This window comes from Hyperoodon ampullatus (assembly GCF_949752795.1).
Source record: "Hyperoodon ampullatus genome assembly, chromosome: 2".
In the NCBI taxonomy this organism is placed as follows: Eukaryota; Metazoa; Chordata; class Mammalia; order Artiodactyla; family Ziphiidae; genus Hyperoodon; species Hyperoodon ampullatus.
In genome coordinates, this window is record NC_136915.1 from 479,992 (window position 1) to 504,613 (window position 24,622).

General features: G+C 67.8%; 3 protein-coding genes across 4 annotated transcripts; 1 reads left to right on the forward strand and 2 right to left on the reverse strand.

Annotated features, from left to right (window-relative positions):
• Positions 1–3,607, forward strand: TAS1R3 (taste 1 receptor member 3; the record flags this gene model as incomplete). The annotated part of the gene is given in 12 exon segments (XM_079698277.1): positions 1–140; positions 142–439; positions 516–586; positions 588–680; positions 682–757; positions 759–1,217; positions 1,310–1,448; positions 1,451–1,491; positions 1,588–1,662; positions 1,666–1,708; positions 1,887–2,262; positions 3,262–3,607. Coding segments are annotated over 12 exon segments (2,157 nt in total).
• On the reverse strand, positions 3,600–16,148 carry DVL1 (dishevelled segment polarity protein 1; the record flags this gene model as incomplete). 2 transcript variants are annotated; one of them, XM_079697162.1, is made up of 15 exons in its annotated part: positions 3,600–4,959; positions 6,220–6,426; positions 7,060–7,227; positions 7,311–7,442; positions 8,157–8,234; positions 8,390–8,457; positions 8,540–8,616; positions 8,698–8,837; positions 8,920–8,989; positions 9,070–9,163; positions 9,392–9,530; positions 9,772–9,875; positions 10,133–10,254; positions 10,382–10,451; positions 15,979–16,148. In XM_079697162.1, the coding sequence occupies 15 exons, from the start codon at positions 16,146–16,148 to the stop codon at positions 4,571–4,573; spliced, it is 2,028 nt and encodes a 675-aa protein (XP_079553288.1). In that variant the 3' UTR covers positions 3,600–4,570. The 2 variants fall into 2 exon arrangements, with proteins under 2 accessions (XP_079553288.1, XP_079553287.1); XM_079697161.1 differs by having other exon boundaries at positions 8,082–8,234.
• A 2,683-nt stretch (positions 16,149–18,831) lies between these two features.
• MXRA8 (matrix remodeling associated 8) lies at positions 18,832–23,123 on the reverse strand (the record flags this gene model as incomplete). Its single annotated transcript, XM_079698212.1, has 10 exons — positions 18,832–19,730; positions 19,952–20,032; positions 20,126–20,202; positions 20,283–20,319; positions 20,536–20,694; positions 20,847–21,317; positions 21,429–21,530; positions 21,622–21,927; positions 22,026–22,049; positions 23,075–23,123. 10 exons carry the CDS (start codon positions 23,121–23,123, stop codon positions 19,705–19,707), a joined length of 1,332 nt encoding a protein of 443 aa, XP_079554338.1. The 3' UTR covers positions 18,832–19,704.
• Between the last annotated feature and the right edge of the window lie 1,499 nt (positions 23,124–24,622).

Genomic DNA, 24,622 nt, shown 5'->3' on the forward strand with positions numbered 1-24,622 from the left:
ATGCCAGGCCTGGCTCTCCTGGGCCTTGCGGCTGTTCTGGGCGTCAGGGCAGGGGCCCCGCTGTGCCTGTCCCGGCAGCTCAGCCGGCCAGGGGACTACGTGCTGGGGGGCTCTTCCTCCCTGGGCTCAGCTGAGGATGCTCTTGTCCCCTGGGCTGCTCTGGGCGCTGGCCACGATGATGGCCGTGGAGAAGATCAACAGCGGGTCCACCCTGATCCCCAGGCTGCACCTGGGCCACAACCTCTTCGACACGTGCTGGGAGCCCGTGGTCGCCGTGAAGCCCAGCTTGGTGTTCACGGCTAAGGCCAGCAGCCGCAGCATCGCTGCCTACTGCGATTATACGCAGTACCAGCCCCACGTGCTGGCCGTCATTGGGCCCCACTCGTCCGAGGTCGCCCTGGTCACCGGCAAGTTCTTCAGCTTCTTCCTCGTGCCGCACGTGCGCCCCCCAGCCCGCGGCCCCCCTCCTGCCCGCCTCGGGAGCCCCCGAGTCAGGAGCTGCCTTGGGCCTGCAGGTCAGCTACGGCGCCAGCACGGACCGGCTGAGCAGCCACGAGACGTTCCCATCCTTCTCTCGCACGGTGCCCAGCGGCCGTGGTGGAGCTGCTACAGGAGCTGCACTGGAACTGGGTGGCCGCCGTGGGCAGCGACGACGAGTACAGCCGGCAGGGCCTGTGCCTCCTCCGGCCTGGCCGACGCCAAGGGCACTTGCATCGCGCGCGAGGGCTGGGTGAAGCAGGGCAGCGTGCAGGTGGTGAGGGGTTCTCCTCCCTGGCGCTGCCCGCACCCTCTTCAGCTACAGCATCCACTACAGGCTCTCGCCCAAGATGTGGGTGGCCAGCGAGGCCTGGCTGCCCTCAAATCTGGTCATGACGCTGCCCGGCATGGACCGGGTGGGCACCGCGCTCGGCGGCCCGCATCAGGGCGCCCAGATGCCCGAGTGCCCGTCCTACGTGCGGACATGCCTGGCCCTGGCCGCCGACCCCGCCTACTGTGCCTCGCTGGACACGGAGCGGCCAGGCCTGGAGGAGCACGTGGTGGGGCCGCGCTGCCCCCAGTGTGACTGCATCACCCTGGAGAACAGGACCGAAGGGCTGCTGCACCGCCAGACCTTCGCGGCCTTCGCAGCCGTGTACGGCGTGGCCCAGGCGCTCCACGACACGCTGCTCCGCGACACCTCGGGCTGCCCTGTGCGGGAGCCCGTGCGGCCCTGGCAGGTGAGGGCACGGGAACTGTGCCACCAGCGCCCCGAGGGAGGAGGGACGGGGGGACAGGTCTGGGCTGGGGGTCTCCCCGCGCCCCCCGCCAGCTCCTGGAGAACACGCACAACCTGAGCCTGCGGTTCGACAGCAACGGGAACGTGGACGTGGATCATGACCTGAAGCCGTGGGCACGGCGGGACCGGACGCCCACACTGCGCACCGTGGGCACCTTCAACGGCAGCCTGCAGCGCTGGCACCCCAGGTGAGCTGGCACATGCGGGGAAAGCAGGTGAGCGCCGGCCCTGCCTGAGGGAGCGGGGCGGCTCCCAGGGCTCGGGCAGCTGCAGCCAGCCGTGCGGAGCCTGAGCCCCAGGGCCCGTGCCAGGAGCCCGGGCCCCAGTGCTCGCGGCAGTGCAAGGAGGGCCAGGTGCGCCGCGTGAAGGGCTTCCACTCCTGCTGTTAGGACAGCGCCGACTGCAAGGCTGGCAGCTACCAGCACCACCCAGGTGAGCCCTCCGGGGGGCCTTCCCACGCTGTCGCACGAGCGAGGGTGGGTCCCCGCAGGGTCGGGGGCACAGGCCTGGCTCTGAGGCCAGAGGCCGTGGCAGGGGCGAGGCTGGGGGGAGCCGATGGCCCCCAGCACCCCCCTCTCCTCCCCCCGCCCTCTGTGGCAAGTGTGACCAGGACCACGGGTCCCCGGACTGCAGCACCGGTGCCTCCCCCGCCAGCCCAAGTTCCTGGGGCTGCTTCTGCTCTGGGCCCGGCTCTGGGCCTGGTGCTGGCAGCCTTGGGACTCTTCATCTGGCGCCAGCACAGCCCATGGTTCGGGCCTCGGTGGGGCCACAGGCCTGCTCTGCCTGGGCCTCGTCTGCCTTGGCGTCCTCCTGTTTCCCGGCCAGCCCAGCCCTGCCAGCTGCCTGGCCCAGCCGCCACTGCTCCACCACCCGCTCACCGGCTGCCGGAGAACACCCTTCCTGCAGGCGGCTGAGATCTTCGTGGGGTCAGAGCTGCCGCGGAGCTGGGCAGACCGGCTCTGCAGCCGCCTGTGGGGCGTTGGTTGGTACGTTTCCGCCAGAGGTGGCGACAGGCTGGCAAGTGCTGCCCACGGAAGGGCTGGTGCACTGCCACGTGCGCTCCTGGGTCAGCTTCGGCCTGGTGCACGCCACCAACGCCACGCTGGCTTTTCTCTGTTTCCTGGGCACCTTCCTGGTAAAGAGCCGGCCCGGGGGCTGCCACGGTGCCCGCGGCCTGACCTCTGCCACGCTACTTCATCACCTGGGTCTCCTTCGTCCCCCTTTGCCGACGTGCACGTGGTCTCCCCGCCCGCCGTGCGGACGGGCGCCATCCTCTTCTGTGTGCTGGGCATCCTGGGCACCTTCCACCTGCCTAAGTGATACCTGCTGCTCTGGCGGCCAGACCTCAACACTCCTGAGTTCTTCCTGGGAGGGGGTCCTGGCGATGCCAGAGGGCGAGGCGGCAGTGGGGGCGGGGAGGAGACTCAGGGAAAAAACAAGCAACCCCTGACCCAGTGACCTCACCCCAGTGAACTCATACCTAGTCAAGGTGCCCCCAGACCAAGTCCCTATGCAGCAACCTGCAGACTGTGCCCCAACTCCGCTGCGACTCCCCAGCCCTACATTCTGCTGACCTTGACCCCACAGTGACTCCAGAGTGCATAAGGGGCCTCAGCTCCGTGGGATCTCAACCCCTCCCTGCCCCAGCCAAGTCCTGGCCTGCACACGTGACCCAGCGCCACTGTTCCAGACAGAGGCCCATGGAGGCTTCCTTGGGGTCCCCCGTAGCCCAGGCGGAGTGCTCAGGAAAGCCCCCAGCCAAACCATGTGAAGGCAAAGCTGGGTACCACTTGCCTGGCTGGGCCCAGCCTGGGGCCCCCACCCAGCATCCTGTCCAAGCATCGCAAGAGTGGGAGGTTGGTGGGTGGGGTGGGGCTTTCTTGACCCCTCTGCAGGGGTGTGTGCCTGCCTGTGGGCCCCAGGGCAGGGCAGAGACCCGCTCAGGAAGGAGGGGGCACCCAGATTCCTTCTCTCTCCCTGGCCAGTGAGCCAGCAGAACGTGGTCAGTCCCCTCCAGCACCGCGGACAGAGCCCGGCCAGGGTGGGGGGTCAGCACCAAGGCCAGCACCAGCCGCAAGGACGACCCACCCACCATCCACCCCCACCCCCCACCCCCACCCCGCCAGAGCCAGGACCCAGCACCACGGACAGAAGACCGCCCGCCAGGACTGCTGCGGCCAGGGCCTTGTCATTGGGCTGGCACCCAGAGGACAGCACCTAGCCAGTCCTCGGTCAGCTCTCGGCCGGACCCTGGGGAAGCTGACCCGGCCCCTGCACCCCAATCTCCTAAAGTGGAAAAAAAGAGACACAGATCACACGTCGGTCCCATAAAATTAAATGCTTTTTAGTGTTTAAAATAGCATTTACACAGAAGCAGCTCTATTAACTACCTGGATGACGCTCCAGCTCCGCACAGTATCTACAGTGCAGACGTGTGCAGGCCAGCGACGCTGGACGGAGGGAGCAGCGTGCGTGCGTGCGTGCGTGCGTGGGCGGCCACCCCAGGACCGCGGGGAGGGGCGAGCTGGCCACGCCCCCTGCCCCAGACCCCGCCCCGGCAGCAGCTGTGTGCATCTGTGGCCCTCGCCCTCAGGGTCGCCCTCCCTCTCCTGCCATCTCCCCCTCCGCGTCCTCCCGCACCCCTTCGGACACACCGTGTGTCCCTGCGGGGCGGGGGTGAACACATGAAACTGCTCCAGTGGCTGGGAGTGGGGGACAGCTGACTTGGCCGCCACCCCGTGGAGCACACGGGCCAGGCAATAAATAAATAAATTAGATCCCCACCCTGGGCAGCCACAGAGAGGCCTCGGGGCTAGGACCCTACCCCCGAGAGGGCCCCCCACCTCGGCCTGGGCAGGATGGGGGGCGGGGCCTGTGAACCGGGTGCAGAGGGGGGCCCAGGCCTAGCGGCCACCTCTCAGCTCAACCTGAGGCCCTGTGCACAGCACTGTGGGCGAGTGCGGGTCCCTGAGGCACACGCCAAGGGGGGCAGGTCAGACCTGTCTGAGCACAGGGAGATGGAGGCCCCCCACCAGGGTCTGCACAGACACAGCTGCTCTGGCCAGGAGTGGACGGGCTGCCATCCAGGTTACGGTGGCCTGGGCTGCCCTCAGCCCCTCCCCTCTAGCCCGCTGCCACTCTGGCCAGGCCCAGACCCCATGGCACGAAGCACAGGCTGGTCTGGCCCAGGAAGGCCACGAAGGCCACACAAGCTCCAGGTGCAGCACCCTCCTGCAGGGGCAGCGGGACCACTGGCTGGAAGCAGTGGCCAGGCCGGAAGCACTCTCTCCTTGGTCACATGATATCGACAAAGAACTCACAGGGGTTCCCCATGGCCTTCTGGAAGGACTGGCGGCTGCCTGTCAGCTCTGGGGGGACAGCGGCCAGCTCCCGGACAGGCGGCCCCCCAGGCGGCCCGCCCACCACCGAGTACGCCTTTGTCAGGGGGTGCAGCGGGGGGAGCCCTGGGGCGGCGGCCGAGACCTGGCTGCGCGGGCTGCTGCCTCGGCTGAGCTGGCTAGCAGGACGCTCCCGCCAGCCGCCGCCGCCCACCCCGCTTGGCCCTGTGTGGTCCGACTCGCTGCCACTGCCCCCAGCTCCAGCCGACCGGCTCTCCTTCTCGCGCCCCAGGGCCCGACGGCTGCTCCCGCTGGCGCTCCGGGTGGACCCACTGCTTTTGCTTCCTAGGGTCAAGAAGGGGGGAGAGGAACGGGACGGTCAGTGCCAGGCCTTGCCTCTTCCAAGACAGCCGGCCATCGCGAGGACAACCAGGGGCAGAGCCTGGTGGCCCTGAGCCGGGGTGCAGCTGGAGGGGGGAGCCATGCAGACACGAGGGCTGGGCCGGCCCCGTCCAGGGAAGCAGGAGCAGCTGCAGCAGGCGGGGGGGGGGGGGGGGGCGCGGGGGGGGCAGTGGCAGACAGGCAGGGACACTGGGGCCAGCTCAACGCCCCCACTCCTCACCCCAGTGCCTGAACCGAGGGCCCGGTCTTGCAGCTGAGAAACTGAGGCCCAGAGAAGGCCGTGTGTGCTCGGCGCACCTGCAGGCCATCTTGGGCTCCCCACCCAAGACCCGCCTTTCATCTGACCCCGGAGCCCTGGCTGGCCACTCGGCTCAGCCCCTCCTGGGCTCAGGAAGTGTCGGGAACCTGAAGACGCCCACTGGCTGGGGACGTGCCGGGAGGGACGCCGGGCAGGACCCTGGCTTACCGGCCCCGAGGGTCCGTTCCGCTAGTCCTTCAGTCTAAGGCTTGCCCAGCACAAAGCAAGGGATAGATGAGTTACACAGCAGGCCCGGCTGGGCACCCACACCCTGCTACCAGGGCATGACCCCACCGGCTGGGCCTGTCCGGGGTCCACAGGTGCCCAACACGGCTTCCCCTTGGATACCGCTACCCTCCGATCCACTCTCCTGTCTCCCCGTCCCTTTCTGGGTCCACCGGGCCAGCCACCAGACCTCTCCCCGGACGCTGGGGGCACGGGCCCATGGGCGTCACTGACCCCACTCAGCCTCAGGACACTTCCAACAGGTCCCCTCCTCAGGGGCACCCCAAGCTTCCCGCTCAGCTGCCCCACACATCCCAGCATCGGCTGGGCCGTCTATGAAACTGTCACCTCCGGCTGCAGGTGGAAGGCGGAAGTCTCTGTCCTCCACTGTGTCCTGGGGTCCCCGTGCCACTCCCCCACCCGGGCCACCACACCCCGACGTCCCCATCCTTCCCACACCACCTCTGGCCTCTGCCACGGCGGAAGCACCGGCCCCCACACGCAACCCCTGAAGCCTCCAGGTTCTTCTCCCTGGCCCCCTTCGACCACTCGCCCCTTCTGGAAGGAGCCAGACAGGGCCCAAGCACAGAGCGGATGGGAGCGCACAGGGTGGGGGAACCGGCACATAGGGCACAGCTAGGTGGTGGGGAAGGTGTGGCGGCCAGGCGGGAGGCCCTCACCTTCACTCTGCTGACTGCCAGCACTGCCGCTGCCGTAGCCAAAGCCGGGGTCCTGGTACGCGGGTGGGAAGCAGGGCGGGGGCCCTGGGTACTGGTAGGGGTAGCCCTGCCCCAGGGGCCAGGGGGCGGCCGGGTGGGGCAGTGGGGCCAGCGTGTCCTGATCCGAGGCCCCGCTGGAGCCGCTGTTGAGGTTCAGGGCCGCGAAATCTGCGGATGGGGAGGCGGGGGTGAGGAGGGGTGGGGGGGGTGAGGGGGGGTGAGGAGGGGTGAGGGGGGTGGGGAGGGGGGTGAGGGGGGGTGAGGAGGGGGGTGAGGGGGGGTGAGGAGGGGTGAGGAGGGGTGAGGAGGGGTGAGGGGGGTGGGGGGGTGAGGGGGGTGAGGAGGGGGGTGAGGGGGGGTGAGGAGGGGTGAGGAGGGGTGGGGGAGTGAGGGGGGGTGAGGAGGGGTGAGGGGGGGTGGGGGGGGTGAGGGGGGGTGAGGAGGGGTGAGGGGGGGTGGGGGGGGTGAGGGGGGTGAGGAGGGGTGGGGGGGGTGAGGAGGGGTGGGGGGGGTGGGGGGGGTGAGGGGGGTGAGGAGGGGTGAGGAGGGGTGAGGAGGGGTGGGAGAGTGAGGGGGGTGGGGGGGTGACGGGGGGTGAGGAGGGGTGGGGGGGGTGAGGAGGGGTGGGGGGGGTGGGGGGGGTGAGGGGGGTGAGGAGGGGTGAGGAGGGGTGAGGAGGGGTGGGAGAGTGAGGGGGTGGGGGGGTGACGGGGGGTGAGGAGGGGTGGGGGGGGTGAGGAGGGGTGGGGGGGGTGAGGGGGACGGGCCCTCTGGGGACCCCGCCCCGCAGTTCCTGCTCACCGCTGCACAGGTCCCCGAAGACGTAGTAGCACTGCTCGGAGAAGGTGGCCTTGTTCACCGTGTGCCTCAGGAAGCCGCGCTTCAGCATGCCGCCGGCGTACCTGCGCGCCTCCCGCCTCTCGCGGAAGCCCTCCAGGTGCGTGTACAGCCAGTCCACCACGTCCGCCCCTGGAGTGGCAGGCGGCCGTCAGGCAGGGCCCCGGGCCGCCCCATCCCCGCCCCGCCCCCTCTGCTGGCCGTGGGACCCTCACCGATGACGGCGTTGGCGATGGTGATCTTGAGCCACATGCGGTCGCGGATCTCCAGGCCTGAGTCCGGCAGCTGCATGACCCGGACGACAGCGCCCATGTCACTCTTCACCGTCAGCGGCACCTCCTCCAGCTCTGCAAGGCACGGCCTCCTCCTCAGCCCGAGTGGCTGACAGACGGGGCGGGGGTCAGAATGGACCCCAGGCCCCACCTGCCGCACCCCCTCAGAAACCAGGCTCTGCTGGCCCAGCGACTGGGGGGTCCAGCCCCACTGCTTGACAGCCCCGCAAGGTCAGGGAGCCGGCACACGGGGGTGGGCGGGGGCTGGACCTTCGTCTCCTACCCTGCAGGCGCTTCATCAGAATCTGGGGTCCAACCAGGACGAGGCCCCCCGGCCCTGCAGACCGGAGCCCCACGGGCGGAGATCGGGCCTCTTCAACCCCCTCCCCCGCGAGCTCGGGGCTATTAGTCGTGTTAGTGGCAGGAAAGCAGGGTGCCGGGTGAGGGCCCCCACGCAGACAGCCGCCCCGCCCCGCCCCGCAGGCAGACCCCTGGGCTGGCCGGGCCCCTCCAGGCATCTTCCATCTCCACCACGTGAACAGAGGCTGGGAGGAGGGCGGAGCCCAGTCCGTGCGGCATCTGACCACGCGGGCCTGGCAGCAGAGCAAACGCTCAAGCCTGGCGTGGGCCTCGGGTGCGACCGTGTCGGGTGGGCGCCGCAGCCAGGCCCTCGCCTGGGGCCTCAGTTCCCCGGTCTCGTGAGCCGCCACTTACGCGGAGCGCCGGGCACCGAGCTGGTTAGTGAGGAGGAGCTGGTGCGCGTGACGGCGCTGGAGCAGCGGCTCGTACCGTAGCGGGGCAGGGCTCCGGTCAGCGCCGCCGTGTGCGACAGCCAGGCGGCCGGGTCGATGGGCCGCACGGGGTCAGCTGGGCGGCCACCGCGCGGCAACAGACGGACGGACGACGGACGGCGGGAGAGAGAGCACAGCACAGGGGCGCAGAGGGGAGAGGACCTTCAGGCTGCGCTGGGCACCCCCCGCCCCCGCCCCGCCCCGCCCCGCTGGCCCCGTGGGGTCACTCACCCCTCGGGATGGTGAAGTAGCTCCGGGGCGTCGGGTCCCAGCACTTGGCCACAGTGAGGCTGATGGGCCTGCGGGGAGGGCGGGTCACACGGCGAGGCCCCGGGGGACCCCCCACCCCTCGGCCCCGCCCCGCCCGCCCCTGCGCCTCACCCCGTCTGGGACACGATCTCTCGCAGGACCCGCACCGCGTCGTCATTGCTCATGTTCTCAAAGTTGACGTCGTTCACCTGGGGGCGCGGGGTCAGCGCGGTGGGTGCGGGTGCGGGGGCTGGCCCCCCGGCCCCCCAGTGGCTCCCCCGGCCCCGCACCTGCAGCAGCATGTCACCCGGCTCGATGCGGCCGTCGGCGGCCACGGCGCCGCCCTTCATGATGGAGCCGATGTAGATGCCGCCGTCGCCCCGGTCGTTGCTCTGGCCCACGATGCTGATGCCCAGGAAGTGGTGCCTCTCTGCAGAGAGGTGGGGTGAGCAGGTGCCTCCCGCCCGAGGACCCCGTGCCCGGCCCGGGGACCTGCCCCGCCGAGGCCTCACCCATGTTGAGCGTGACGGTGATGATATTCAGGGACATGGTGGAGTCCGTGATGCTGCTGAAGGAGGAGGCCTGCGGGGCGGCGCCAGGTGAGGGGCTGCGGGCGGGACCGCGGCTGGGACCCACCTGCCCGCTCGGGCCTCCACACCTACCCGGTCTGTCTGCCGCAGGCGCTGCTTCCGCCGCCGGCGCTTGTGCTTCCGGAGGAGCCGGGAGGACGTGCTCCGCTCCGTGGAGCTGCTCAGCCTGGCGGGGTCGAGGGGGTCGGCGCAGAGTCAGGGCCTGGCCACACCCTCCCCCACGCAGCTGAGGAAACGGAGGCCAGAGGGGCGGGGGCGGGGCCAGACCTGGGGAAAGCCGCCCCCCCAAGACAGCGAGCCACCAGCAGGGCCCCCTGCCCACACGCACATGCACACGGACACACGCGCGTGCGCCTGCGCACACGCCCCGCCTCGCACCGCCGCCCTCGCCCACCGGCTGGTGTTGTCGTCCTCCTCCGAGTCGATGAAGCTGCTGGACTCAAGTTCACTGCTCAGCACGGTGGACGCGCTGTCGGGGGGCAGCCCCAGGTCCCGCCGCCGGTCCCCCCTCGGGTGCCCGTTGGTCCGGGCGGCTGTGGGGACAGCAGGGAGGGGGGCTGGCCGTGGGGTCCCCTGGAGGTCACGGGCGGCCCTGCAGCCTCGAGCACCCGTTGACCTGGGAGCTGTCAGGGTGACCGCTGGGTTGCTGGGGGGGCCACTAGGGTCCTGGAACCTCTGCCAAGGGACCCCCGCTGGACAGGGCAGTACCTGGGGGTCACAGGGGCTTGGGGTGCCCATGGGGTCCCGGGGAGGTCAAGGGTGTGGCCTCGTTACCGTCCTCGCGGTTCCGGCGTCGGGCTCGTTCCCGCCGGTGGCTGAGCAGGGACTCCGTGCCGGTCTCGTTGTCCATCCCATCTCGGCTGCCGGCCACATTCGGGCTGTGCCGACGAGGGGGGCTGGGCTGGGGTGGCCGGGCCACTCACGCCTCGAACGCCCTCTCAGCTCCTCTGCTGCCCTCGTCTGGTGGGACCCCGACTCCAGCAGGGGCCCCCATCCACCCGCCGGCCCCTCCTCCGCTGACCAGCGCCTACTGACCGTGGGTTCCTGCTCAGCTGCCCCTCCCCCCCCAAGAAGCCTGGCAGGACGCAGGCCCCTCAGACCCACTGGGCTCAGCGCCACCCCTCAGAGTCCTTACTGGAAGGAGGGGGGCCGGGAGTCCCCGATGCCGCCTGTCCGCTCGAGAGGCGGGGGCAGGTCTGCGTGGCCGTCAGTGCCCTGAGACCCTGCATCCGAGTGTGTGCCCTCAGCCAGGACCAGCTGCAGAGGAGAGCAGGGCTCAGGGACCGGCTTCCAGGCGACCCTTGGCAGGGCACCGGGGCACAGGTGACCAGCCTCCTCCACTCCCACCAGCCCAGGGCCCTCTGCCAGCATCCCGTGGACTCACCCAGGAGACCACGCGGCCATTGAAGCAGGGCAGCCTAGCGTTATCGTCGGAGATCTCCTCCTTCACCACCCTGCGGGCACACGCAGCCATGAGGCCACGGCAGTGGGGCCTCTGCTCCCAGCACCGGGCTCCGGAGGAGGGCCCCCAGCTCGTCTGGGGTGCGGGCCGCACGGGGCATCCAGCCACACGCCCAGATGTCAGCCTGTGAGGATGCCCCCACCTGGCACTTCCCTTCCCAGGAACCTTTACCATCCTTCCAAGGGCCCCTTCCAGGGCCCAGGTCCAAGGGGGCCCAGACACTGCCGGCACCAAGAGTCACGGCCCTAAAATGCGAGTATCTGCCTTGCTCTGTGCCTCTGTGGCCCCCCGGCCTGTGGATGGTGAGGGCAGAGCCCACCCCGCCAGCCTAGAACAGGGCCTGGTTCACAGCAGGCCTCAGCACAGATGCGGACGCAGTCAGACCCCACAGATACGGGCAGGTCGAGAGGGCACAACACACAGACCAACACGCACACACTCCAAGGGCAGGCGACCGCCCTCCTGGCCCATCGGCCCAGCCAGGGAGACAGAAACAGACCCCCACTCACAGCACCAGCCCAACTCGAGACCTGGAAGGGCAGCCAAGCTCAGGGCCAGCTGGGCCCACAGAGGAGCCTCAGGCCCTGGAGGGCAGCGAGCCCCACCAGCCATACCCACTGCCCAGCGGCTAGCCCTGGCCTATCCCTTAATGCTGCCCCCAGTCAGGTGGGCTTGGCGTGGGGTGGGAGAGGCAGGTCACCAAGGGCCAGGGCAATGCTAACTGGGAAGGAGGCCAATGACCCTGGGGTCAGAAACTGGTTGGGGAGGTCCAGGTGTCAGGTTCAAAAGGGTGAGAGGGCAGCAGGGGAAGGGCCACGGGGCAGGGCGGGCAGCGCTGTGGCCCAGACACATCCCACGCTGCGGCCTCCCGGAGGCCCGGAGAGCAGGGCAGGCAGGGCGGGGCCTGCAGCAGGAGGTGCCCCGAGGCCCCGCCCCCTGGAGGCCAGCCCTGCCCAGCGTGGCAGGTTCCTACACCTGGGCTTGGGCCCAGTGCAGAAACAGGAGCCGGGAGACCAGGCGGGAAGCGGCCTTGTGGCCCGCTGGGCCCAGACACCGCGACTCGGCTAGGCCTCGGCAGCAACAGGTGGCACACGACACTCCCACCCAGAGAGCAAGGCTCCAGTCCACCCCACCCACCAGGAGAGGGCCCAAGACCTCAGGGCAGAGTGGACGGAGGAGACGGGCCAGCCTGGGAGGGAGGGGGCACCCCGCCAGGGTCCTTCGGTGACCCCCCCTTCTGTTCCTGTGTGGCATCCCAGGGCCAGCCACACAGGCACAGATGAGGTGGAGAGAACAAGGGACAGAAAGAGTCATTTCTCAGGACCCCCTCCCCCCAGTGAGGAGCTGACCCTGTGTCTGCGGCCCCCACTCACGTATCACAGTCCGGCAGAGCTGAGCTCTGGGGAGGCCGAGACCCAGCCCAAGATTTAGTCAAGGAGGCCACACAGAAGGTTGTCACCCCAGGAAGACCTGCGGTGGCCTGGGGACACTTGGGGTTCTGCCGGCTGCAGCAAGCCCTCCCGGGGGCCCAGCAGGCCCCGAGCACCGTCTCTGAGTGACTGCCGCAACAGAGACACGGGAGGGACCTGGTTCCCACTTCACAGCCCAGGTGGCCTCCCCCCAGCCCCCGCCCTTTCTGACTCACACCACGGGGCCTGCTTGGCTCCCCCAGAGGTGGACACCCCAGGCAGGGGGTCCCAGAGTGCCCACACGGCCAGGGCCTCCAGGTGACCCGCCGCCCGGGGCTGCCTGAGGCCCCCATGTAGCCCACCCACACACGAACGCCCCTCCCAGGGCCCAGAGGCCCTGCTTCCCTGGCCCTCTCCAGCCTGCGAAACACACACATTGCAGCCTGCACTACGGAGCATCCTGCCCTCCACCGGCCGTTGGGGTGCTGAGGGGCAGCTAGGCTGGGACAGCAGGGAGGGAGCACAGGGGCACAACGCTGCCCACCCCCAGCGATGGCCAGGGATAGGGACAAGGTCGGGAGTGGGGTTGGGGGAGGCTCGGCCAAGCCTGGGGAAATGCCCCCCACACAACCCCAGGGCTCCCTCCTGAGCCAGGCCTCCCGGGTCTGAGAGGAGACCTCAGGAGCGGTGGTCAGTGAAGACACTGAACCTCGTGGTGGCCACCCAGGGGCACCCCTGTTGGCATCTTGCCCACAACCTCAGAATTCCTGGCGAAATCCCAGTTACCCTAGAACTTGGGCTGCCCAGCCCCGCCCGCTGCCCCTGCAGACTCGCCCCGCCAAGGAATCCGCTCAGAGCGGGGCCCTTGGAGCTGAGCCAGGGGTCCAGGGGGACCCTTGGGCTCCCAGAGGCCCAGTGGGATGGCCCCAACTGTGTCCCCAGAGGCACAGGGTTCCCCCATGGGTCAGGGTCCTCAGAGCCTTCCTCAGTCCCCTCACTGCCTCCTGCCCAGGCTCAGGCTCTGCAGGCCTCAGGGTGAGCGGATCCCAGTCCTCCAAGCCCTGCCACAAGCTCCGGATGGTGACCCATCTAGACTCTCCCAACACCACTGGGGGCACTGACCCCAGATGGCGGGCAGAGTGGGAGCTCGGGCAGCCTGTGCCACGCCAAGCGCAGCCCCCCACTGCACCCCCCAGGGCCCACAGACAGATGGCCCCACAGACCGGAGCTCCTGGCGCAGAGGTGCAGGGGCCAGGGCCACTGCCAAGTCCAGCCAGGCCTGGAATCGGCAAGGCAGCCCTGGCAGCAGAAACCTGTGAGCCAGACACCCTCACCCTCTGCCGCTCAGCCCAAAGGCTGGGCCCACACGTCTCCCTGCACTGCCACTCACCAAACCCAACGCCTGGCACCTCCAGGCCAACCCAGCGCAAGCCCAGAGACCCTCCCCAGCTCCGCTGGGACACAAAACCTGTGACCTGCATGGGAAAAGTGGGAGGTGGGCGCAGGACTCGCCACCCACTTGGCCAAAGATGCCCGTGGGGAGTGGGACCCGGCCCAGAGCACGTGGCGGTGGCCACACCTTAAACTTAGTAAGGGAAGGGGTTCCCTTCCTGGCCAGCCGTGGCCAGGAACAGAGGCCCCAGGAACTCAGGGCCCAGCCCACAGTGCGCTGAGGGGTTGGGGCAGGAAGCCCAGGCTCACCAGGTGCCCTCACAGTCCCCAATCTGAGGCCACCCCCTTTTTTTTTTTTTTTTTTTTTTTTTTTTGCGGTACGCGGGCCTCTCACTGTTGTGGCCTCTCCTGTTGTGGAGCGCAGGCTCCGGACGCGCAGGCTCAGTGGCCATGGCTCACGGGCCCAGCCGCTCCGCGGCATGTGGGATCTTCCCGGACTGGGGCACGAACCCGTGTCCCCTGCATCGGCAGGCGGACTCTCAACCACTGCGCCACCAGGGAAGCCCATCTGAGGCCACCCCTCTTATGAGGGGTGCTGCCCCAGCCCAGCCAGGACCTGCCCCCACTTTCCCCAATCTCCAGCTACATCCACTAGGTATCTAGGGTGAGCTTCCAGCTCTCGTTTATACTAAAGTGTGAGTGACTATTCAGCCCCTCCCAGAGGAAATTCATTACACTGAGTAAACGATTCTACAGAATAAATAAAACTTGGAGCTCTGTAGGTAGACCTCAGGGGAGGGTAGGAAGGAGGCAGATCCTCTCCAAGGGTCCCTGAGGCCAACAGGCCACAAACCAGAGGTCTGGGAAGTGGGGAATAAGGTGAGCCTCCCCTGCTCTGTCTGCCCATGTGCCTTCCAGAGTCACCCCAATCCCTCCCCGTCCCAGCCCAGTCTACTAGCCCGGTCTTGTTCTCTCCCCCTGCATCCCAGTCATGCTGAGACAGCCTGAAGAACTCCTACTCGTGCTTCAAGACCCAGATCTGCCTGCCCAGTGACCTCCTAGGCCAGGGCACCCATGGGTCCTGCAAATCCTCCAGCAGGCCCAGCCTCTGCTGGGAGTGCACCTTGATGGGGGCAGGGGTCTCTGCAGCTCAGCAGCTACCAGACGGAGGACCAGGGTCAGGGCCCTCAGGATGCACCCCAGATCATGGTCCAAGGGCAGCAACCTAGGGGGCTGGGCACACACTGTGCCACACATTCCTTGCTGGCTTTGGTTTGTGACAGAGCGTGTGTGACTTCAGTAATTTTTGTTGAAATGATAAACTAAGTTAAAAAGAAAAGCACCCTTTCACATACCCAGTGCTCACAGCCAAAGCAGAGCAGACCCAGAGCAGTGAGACTGTAGGAGACCACCCAGCGAGGGCTGGCTCCCCAAATCAATGCCCTACCCTGGGGAGCCCAGCCTGGGGGTGGCTTCTAACATGAGCCCGGCAGGGCTGGGGGCTGCCAAGAGCACGTGCCCCTTCTCTGCCTCTCCCTGGTGCTGGGGAGGCATGAGAGAGTCCAGCTGGCCACATGTCCCTCAGGCCTTCCTGAGAGCCACAGAGTGGCCTCAGCTTGACCTGACCTGGGCCTGCCCAGGGTCCATGCAAACCACAGAATCCAGGAAATGGCCTCAATGTCAAAGTCCTGAGACGCAGCCACAGACAAGGACACGGGCTGCCTGAGGGCACCCAGGCGCACCTGCTCGGCGCACCAGGCCTCTGGGTGCCCCCCCCCGCCCCCGCCCCAGCACCGCTGAGCAGGGGACTCAGGTTACCCGTGGCTGTGCCGGGTCAGGGCTCAAGCGGACAGCCAGCCTCCAGCTCACCGCTCACCGTTCCAGAGGCCCAGCCCAGCACAAGCGGGAAGTCCCCACGGCCAGACAGCCACCACTAAGGGCAGACATGGGGACGCTGACACAGAAGCTGCCCCGAGTCAGCAGTTGGCCCGGGCCGCTCCCAGGAACCCAAGTGCCATGTGGCTCAGCAGGGACAGAAGCCCCTGTGGCCGGCAACCCCAGGGCGGGGGTGGGTGGAATAAAGCCCCACGTTGCCCAGTGACCCTTGACCTCTGCTCTGTCCCGAGGGCCCTGGAGAAGGGGGTCAGGAGGAGGCTATCCTGAGCCTCCAGAAACGTCTGCAGACCCCAGCAGACAGATCTGTGCCCCTGTCCCAGATCACCTCATTTCCCCCATGCTAACTAGGGAACCCACTGGGTGGCCGGCACCCTGTCCCCACCCCAACCCCTCCCCCCCCCAACACTCGGACACTCCTCTGACCCCAAGCCCCATGAATCGCAAGCGATCCAGGCCATCCCTAAGCATCTGTCCTCCACATAAGGGGGGCAGAGGACCCTGAGCCTGACAGGTGCCAAGGTGGTATTTTCGAGGTCGACCTGGACTACAGACCTCCACCGCAAATCACACTCAGGACAGGACCCAGGGCAGGTGGAGAAGCCAGGACCCTCGCCTGCCCTAAGTCCAGAGCTCTCAGGCTCCTGGGCAGGCAGTCAGGGGCCCAGGCGTCCCCTGCTCAGGGCACAGACAGGTGGGACACACCGCACCGGGGCTCGCAGGCACGGGGAGGCACCGCCCGGGTCACAGCCCCAGGATCTGCCCTGCCTGGCGCAGACAGGTGCCCACACGCGCGCCCGCGCACAGGCCCTGTGGCCCACTGACCCGAAGTCCTGGTCCATGGACTTGAAAAAGAATTTGTAGGCGTGCACGGGCCGGTTGCTGAGCACGTTCTTGAAGTCGGCCAGCGTGACGCGCTCGGGCGCCACGGGCAGCTTGACCAGGTACGGCGTCTCCTCCTCGTCCATGTGATAGATGATCTTGGTCTCCGCCATGGCGCGGCGCTCAGGCCCGGCCCGGGCCTTGGACGCGGGCGCCTCCCCGCCGCCGGCCCGCGCCCCGCCCGCGCGCCGCTCCCGGCCCAGCCGCGACCAGGCCCCCGCGCCCCCGCCCGGCCGCTCCGGACCCGCCCGCCCTGCCGGCCTCAGCCCCGGCCCCGGCCCCGCGCACACCCCGGCTGCTGCCCCGCCGCCCGCGGCCACCCATGCGCCCCTGGCCCGGGACGCAGGCAGGGAGGGCGCGAGGCCCGCCGCGTCCGTGCGCCCCGCCGCCGCCCCCTCGGGCCGCACGTTAAAGGGACCGCGGGCCCTGCTGCGCGCGGCCGCGGGGGGCGCCAGAGAGCAGAGGGCCTGACGTCACCTGGCTGCCCGAGGCGCGGGGGCGGGGCTGCGCACGCGCGAGCGCGGCGAGGGCGGGGCCTCCTTGCCTGTGTCCAGGCCCGGAGCCCGTGGCGCGCGCGTCCCGCGGCCGCGGCGTGCACAGGCCGACAGCCCTCGGCGCCCGGCTCTCGGCCCTTGGGTGGCCGGGGCGTGCCCCGCGGGGAGGAGGTGGGTGGGGGCCCTCAGGAAGCTCTGCACCCGGCCTGGAGCCCTCGGAGGGGTTCCGCGCGGCCAGGCTCCGGTCCTCCTCCTCTTCAGGGTCCGGAGGCGCCGTGGTCACATGGGCGGGCTGCGGGGGCACCGCGGGAAGCTGAGAATTGTGTCCGGGCAGGAGCTGAGGACACTCGGTCACATTGCTCCCCCGCGCCAGCTCCGAGCTGGCGCGCCCTCTGCCGGGTCGCACGGGGGCTCCGAGAAACACGGGCCAAGTGAATGCCGGTGCCCCCGTGGACGAGGGAATGCAAATGTGAGCACGTGTATGTGATGCTCAGGCGACAGCGGGGTCAGCGCGGGCAGCTGTGCGCACGCAGGGGCACGGTGCTTCTGGCAGTAGGTGTAGGGATTCTTTTCTCGGACGCTCTCTATCGAACCTGCTTGGGGTCCTCCTGCCTGGGGTCAAGGGAGACGCGGAGCAGCGCCCCTCCGGCTGTGAAGGGTCCAGCCCAATGGGGATAGCGGCTCTCCCTCCCCCACCCAAGGAGGGAAACTTGAGGCCACGAGAAGGCTCCTGACCTCCACTCCCCTGGGCTCTGTGAGGTGGGCACCCGCTCAGCCAAGCCTGGGCCTTCTCCCCTCGGCGCTCAGTTTCCCCAGGCAGGACTGCCTTAGAGGAAGGGTCCACCATGGCTCTCTTTTGGGTGTTCAGGGTTAGGGAGAAAGACCCTGAGAGCTCACCAGGGGACCAGCTCCCCCAGGCCAGGCACAAATGGCTGCCAGTCACACAGATGCAGGGGCTCTGCTGCCTCAGCTGCACTCCTGCCCCCGAACCTCTCTCCCCCCGACCACCTGACCCTCAGCCCAAGGCACAGGACAGAGGCTGGTAGACATAGGCCAATCCCGGGACTGATGCTGATGTGGTCGGGCTGGGGCCCTGCAAGGGGCCTGAGTCTATGGCCAGAACCTGAGCCCTGACAGGAAGGGCCTTGTCCAGTGGCACGTGGCCACTGTGGGACCGGGGGTCACTGGGCTGGGGGGAGTCACAGCTCCATGCCCCAGCCTCCCTCCCTGCCTTTGCCACTGTGGGGTCCTTGTGGGGGTGTGATGAGAAAGCAGCTATTTTGAGTTATTGCCCAGGTATTTTACTGTATGACAGTCCTGCTCACATCCAGAACCTGGACATTTAGATGAGGACCCAAGCTCAGGATTCCCACCCCAAGTTCCTGCCTTGCTTTTCCTGGGCAACTTTTAAAATAACCACTCAGAGCTGAGCCCGTGAAAGTCAGTGACTGCTGCTGCACCCACCTTACAAGTTCCAGGTGCTTGCTACCCTGCTGTCCATCTCCTGCTCACTGGTGACCTGGATGGAGGACAGCCCTTCCCCTGGCTCCCCGAGCACACACACCCCCACCCAGCGCGCACACACACACACCAGGATCTGTAAGGAACACATTTCATGACTCTGTTTCTTTGTGTGAGGGCTTGAAACTGGGCCTTCATCAAAACGACCCCGGGGTTTTCACCTCCCCCAGGTGAGAGCTCGGATGCAGAGGGAGCCCCCTGTGGAACACCACCGCCCCCCCCCCGCCAACCCGTGTGGGTGGCTTGTGCTTCCCCATTCGGCAGGTCATGATCTCAGCCCATCGCTCTGGGTTTTCCAACTTAGGGTGACAGTCGCCCCTCCTGCCCCCTGCTGTCCCTGAGGGCCTTGGAGGATGGGGTCAGGGTTGGAGAAACAGGCTTCTTCCTACCGCAGCTCCCTTCCCTCCCCCTCCTGTCCTGCTGGCACCCCTCTGAGGGCTCTCCCGCTACCTGCTTCCTCCCCCTTTTTCCTCACTCATTGAGCCCATCCTGGCATCTGCTTCTCTTCTCAGAGGACTGAACTCATACAGTCTGCCCTCTGTCCTCACGTCCAATAAACCCTCAGAAGAGGATGTGAAACTGCTTCACAACCAGGAGTAACTGCACACAGTCAGCTCCGATGTTGCCCTTCTCAGGACACCCAGACCCAGACTTTCCACCCAAAGGAATGGGTGATGACAGTAGGACTTCAGATGAAGGAGAACACTTGGGGCTCCCCAAGGGCCAGACTCTGCCCCCCGGGGAGATGGACGGGAGCTGTAGAGGCATAGCTGGGGCCAAGTCTAAAACCAGATGTGGTCTTTATTGAGATGATAGCAATTCCCCAGGATGAGCAAATGTGGGGTGTCAGGAGTGGCAGCACTGGCCACTCTAAAACCATCTTCACCCCCCCCTCCTGTCCTCAGCCAAAACAGAGTCAAATGAGGCCTAACCCCGGACTCCAGCCCAAGGAGGGGCCGAGGGAAGGGAGTCAGGGTCAGAAGTCACATGGAGCCTAGTGACTGTCAAGGCAGCTTGCTGGAAACAGGGCTGAAGCAGGGTGGAAAGCAGAGAGGGGGCCCCAGGAGGCCGGATGCAGCGCAGAGGGACACTACCCCCGGGCCTGGAGTGCGCGGTCCTCGGGTTACCATACAGAGCCCAAGACAGCCTGGCAGCGTAACTCGGGATGCCGTTGAGGGGAGCTGGCAGGCAGCTCCCCTGAGGACGGGGCAAGGAAGGGGTGGGAGTGCCAGGCCTGAGGCTGACCCCAGCTCCAAGAATCCCCACTGAGCCTCCTCACGCCCCTCTCCCTGCAGAGGTGGGGCTCCCAGCCCCCCGTGGGCAGAGTTCAGGAGAGCCTGAGAGACTGGTGAACGTCAGCGGGGTCTTGGCCGCACGAGGAGGGAAGGGCACCAGCCGAGGCCTGCTGAAGGGGCCCGGCTGCAGTGCCAGCAGAGTCCTAAGGAGCCCACGATCGCATATGAGGATCAGGTGGCCCCCAAGAGGGGTCTGGAGGCAGCCTCACCCTGCACCAGTCCAGGCCAAGTTCCAGGACAGCGGGACCAGCCGCTGGAAGGGGGGCCAGGCGAACTGCATGGGGGTCAGGAAGAGTCTTCCGAGGTGGACAGACAAGAGCTGGCAGAGCTGCTGGCCCAGCCAGGAGCCCGGGGTCGCCTTATTTGCAGTACTCCTTCCTGAACTCTGGAAGCCAAGGGGACAGGCGGGTGTCTGCCCTCTGCCCCTCTGCTGCGGGGGAAACAGGGCAGACTACCATCAGGACTGCCCAGGGACTTCTGGAGCACTGAGGTGGCAGGGGACTCCTGCCCGCAGGGCTGGCTGGTGTCTTGGGGCTCTGAGTGGGCGGCAAGGGGTACAGCCCAGCTCTGAGATGGGCAGGGGTCTCCCCCCACACCTCAGCTCACCTTTGTCCAAGTCGATGCTCTTGGCGGGCAGGGGGCTGTGGGACAGCTCAACCCTTTCCTTCAGGAGATTGTTTTTGTAGCCTGGTGCAGGGAGAGAGCAGGGTGACGTCTCAGAGACGCGCCTCCCTCACCCCAGGCCTGGGAGCCACAGTCTGTCCCTTTGGTCTCCCTCACCTAGTCGGATGTCCTCCCTCCTGTAAACAGCCTGGTCCCCGGCAGGCCCAGCAAACTCCACCATGTTCACGTCCTTCCTGGAAGCGGGAGGGTGGTGGGAGGTTAGAGCGGTGGGCAGGTTTGCCTGGTCCCCGGGAGAGCCGGAAGGGGCACTCACCCCTTGGACTTGGACTTCTTGTCGGAGTATTCGTAGCCTGGGGAGGGAGACTCGTGTTGGGGGCAGCCTCCCCCTTCCCCAGCCCCCCCCCCCCCCAGCCCAAAGGAACCCTCGCAGCCCAGGCAACGAGGCTCATGGGGCCCTCTGCTCGGGCCACTGCGCCCCAAGTCCCGCCTCCGGCCGGGAAAGGCTTCCCAGTGCTGGCCTCAGCCCCGGCGTCGCGAGCCCCCCCCCAGCCCCCGCCCCCGCTCACCTCCGCGGCGGCGCTGTCGGGTGGCCAGGATGACGGTGATGAACAGCAGAATGAAAAGCAGCAGCGTGGCCAGCACGTAGCCCAGCTGCTGGAAGAAGTGGGCGCGGCCCTCGGGGACGATGACGTTGATGACGCTGCGGCCGCGCACCAGCGTGGGGTCTGCGGGGATCGGGCGGGGACCGCGTCAGGGAGCGCGTCAGGGAGCGCGCAGCACGCCGACCCGGGCCAGCCTCAGCCCACGGGGCCCTCCCCCCGCAACGCTGGAGTCCCTGATTTGGGGCCGGAGGGGGCCGCAGACGTGCCTCCTGCACCTGGGCCGGGCGCGCCGCTGTGGCTGGAGCCGTTGCCCGGCGAGTCCCGCGGGGGCGGCCGGGCGGCGGGCTCGGTGACCTTCAGGTGGAAGACGCGGCGCTCGTGCAGGCCGCAGTAGTGGTGGTGCAGGTGGCAGGAATAGGTGCCCTCGTCTGCCGGCTCCAGCGGGTCGATGCGCAGCGAGAAGTCGCCGCGCGCGAAGGCGTCCGCCCCCACCGCCACGCGCTCCCGCAGGAAGGGCGGCCCGTAGGCGCGGCGCTCGCCCGACGCGTACAGGTCGAGCAGGCGGTCCGCGCGGTCGTGCGGCACCCCGGGCGGCTGCCGGTCCCAGTGCACCACCTGCTGCGCCTCCTCCAGGTGCCGGTCGGTCCACACGTGCGCGCGGTTCACGCACGTCAGCAACGCGGGTGCGCCGCGCTCCACCGCCAGCACCTCCTTCTCGCCGTCCCAGTGCGCACCGGCGGCCCGGGCTGGGGGAGCGAGGCCGGTCAAGGACCTCGGGCCGGGAGGGGGCCCGGAGGCAGCGGGGCGGGGGGGGGGGCAGGGGTGGGAGCGCACAGGCGGGGGTGGGGCACACTCACGGTCGTCGGTGACCTCGAGGCGCACGGCCAGGCTCTCGTAGAGGTGGCAGTAATGGTGGTGCAGGTTACAGGTGTACAGCCCCTCGTCTGTGTCCTCCACCGCTACGCACGGTGGGGGGGAACCCAGCGATGAGCTCCACGGCCTCGCCCGCGCCCCCGCAGCCCCGCCCCCTCTCGGTCCCTCGGGCCGTACCGCGGATGAGCAGCGAGAAGTTGCCGTCCTGGAAGGCGGAGGGGCTCAGCAGCAGGCGGCCGCTGTCGCGCGGCTCGTACACGCGCTGCTCGCCCGCCGAGTACATGTCCACGAGTCGGCGCGCGGGGCCGCCGGCCGGGCCGCCGCTGAGGTCCCAGTGGACTACGCGCTGGCGGTCGTGCAGCCGGTCTTGCGTCCACACCATGCGTGGGCTCTGACAGCGCAGCATCGCCCGGGCGCCGGCTGCCCAGCTCACTGCAGACTCGGACACCACGGAGCTGCCGGGGGTCGCGCGCCCGGCTGGCCCTGGTGGAGAGGGGACGTGACCGCGGGAGGGGTGAGACCCAAGGGGACAGGTACAGGATGGGGCTAGCAAGGGTTCCCAGGGGAGGGTGGTCACTAACCTGAGGACAGAAGGACAGAAGAGCCTGGAAGGAGAGGAAGCAAGAGTCATACTGGGGAGGGAGGGGTCACCCACCCGAACCGGCCCCCACTTGGCTCCCTGGGCCCCTTCGATGGTCCTCGCTGAGGTGGGTGCTAGTCACACACTCTTAACGGGTGGGGGTAAACCCAGAGAAGCCAGGAGGGCAGAGGTGGGGGTCTCCTTCCCCGCTACCTCTCCCAGGCCCCCGCTTAATCCTCATGGCCACCTGCCCAGGCTTCGGAGAGTGGTGGGGCCAGGCCAGCTCTGGATGTGTGCCTGTCACCAAGCGCCACATTCAGGAATGGTGGCCACCCTAGCCATCACTGCAGCAAGGCCACAAGAGCACCAGCGCCTGACACCTCGGGCTGGTTTGTGGGGCTTCTGCACGTGCCTATCCGGCGTGGCACCTGCCCGGGGGCCATGCCGCACAAGCCCTCCAGGGTCCTCAGACGGCTGGCGCCCCACCCAGGAGCCCCCTCGGCCTTCCCGGAGGGCAGAGGTCTGAAGCACGAGAAGGCTGGAAGTGGGGAGTGACCCCACCATCTGCCACCCCACACGCCAAATTCCTGCTCCAGAGATGTGGCCCGGTGCCCAGCCGGATGGAGGAATGTGCCGGGTCAGCAGGCCAGCCCGGCAGGGGTGGGGTGGGGGGGTGAGCTCAGGGTCCTGGGAGCAGACCCTGCGAGCCCCCCTCAGTCCCCCACCCACTCCCCTCCTGACAACAGAGAAGCACAGGACTGAGGGGCGTCCCAGAGAAGTGGGGGGCGCCAGGGACCCCAGGAGGAGCCCCCGCCGTGGCCTCCCTCCCTGCCCGGCCCGTCTCCAGCGTCCAGTGAGGGGAAGTTCTGTGGGCCCTGACGTGAGGCCTCACCACCTCCACGTCCTGGGGGCCTTCTCGCGGTAAGCAGCTCCCTCTGAGGCCCCCAGACCCACCCCTTCCCAGCTGAGGCACCCCCCCCAACCCTGGGCTCGGGCTCAGACCCACCGGCGGCTCCCGACCCCCGCCCCCGCCCCCACACCCGAACTCACTCTGCAGAAGCACAAGTTTCCAGAGCAGGACCCGGGCCCGCAGCTCCATGGCGCCTGCCTGGCCCGCCTGGCCCGCCGGCGCTTTGTCTCACTCAGGCTCTAACTCTCCAGAAAAACAGCCCGGCCCCCCTCCCCCTCCCCTCCCCCTCCCCAGCACCCGCTGTGACATCACGGAGCAGACCGCCCCCTCCGCTCCTGCCCAGCCCCTTGGCCTCCCCGCCTTCCCCCGTCCTTGGTCCTTGGCCGGCCTGGTGGGAGGTGTCAGGCCTTGGCCACTGTGTTCCCAAGGATGAGGGGACTCACTCTGGCTTGGGTCCTGGAGAAGGTGGCAGTAGCCCAGTCCAGAAGGGGCAGGGGGGCCTGACGGTATGGCCCCAGATGCCTTGTGGGTGTCTGTGACATACATACGGAGCCCTTCTGGGGCCACTGCAGGTCTGGGGTTCTGGGGGGAGCATCTCCTCACCAGCACCTCTGTAAGGGAACACTGGCCAAGGCATCCCCCCACTGCAGGAGAGTAGAAAGGCATCCTGGGCCCGACCCCAAGGATCCCAGGCTGCCAGGCCACCAGGTCTTCCCGTTGGCCCTGTGGTGACCCTTCGCCTCTGGAGGCTGCGTTTCCTCAACTGTGAGGTGGGGATAAGAGTCGCACGGGCCCTGGGGAGGTAGGGGGGCCCCTTCCGGAGAGCATGGTGGGCACTGCTGTTCATCAGTCATCTTCAGCCAGCCAGTGGGATGAGGGGTGAGGCCCCTGAGAGCTGAGCAGGGAGCCGGGTGACCCCCTGTCCTGGTGCCCCCACCCCATCTGCCCACCATCAAGAGCAGAAACACCACCCAGACCCGGGTACGGTGCTCCCAGGATCACCCCCCGCCCCTCCCAGAGGGGAGGAGATGAAGCGGGGTATGGGAGCCTTCCCAACAGAAGGCACAAATTTGAAGCTCTGGGAAAACTTACAAAGTCACGTAAACAAATGTGAAATAACAGAGCACACACTGTGTATCAAACCCACTCTTTCTAGTTAAGCAAACCTCAAAAAAAAAAAAACGAAAAAAAATCCACCAAACTACCACAAAAACCCACGGTGCATTTTTGGACTGCCCATTTGGACTGAATTATGGTCACAGGCCCCAGGCCCTGGTGGGCTGGAGTCTCACTCTTGAACCCTGCCCTGGTCCCCAAGTCCTCAGACAAGCAAGGAGCCCAGCCCAGCCAGACTCTTGGGCTCCAGGCAAGGGGAGGAGGCTGCTGCTACTGCAGCAAGAGGGAATGAGGGTTGACAACAGGTAGGACCCACTGGGAGGACACAGGGCTGTGAGGACGCCCCACCCCCAACCTAACGGACCCATTTCCTCAGCAGGATCCAGACCCTGGGAGGCGGAGCCCCCTTTCCAAACTGGAATCAGGACTGGTCTCCGCACCCCACCCCCAGCTCCTCACGGGCCTTTCATTCTGGATAAACAAGCCCTGCCTGGCTGGCCTTGAGGCCTGGCCTCTCCTCCTGTTTTTCTAACTGGTTTATATTAGCGCTGGTGGCCTCCTTCCCAGCCCTC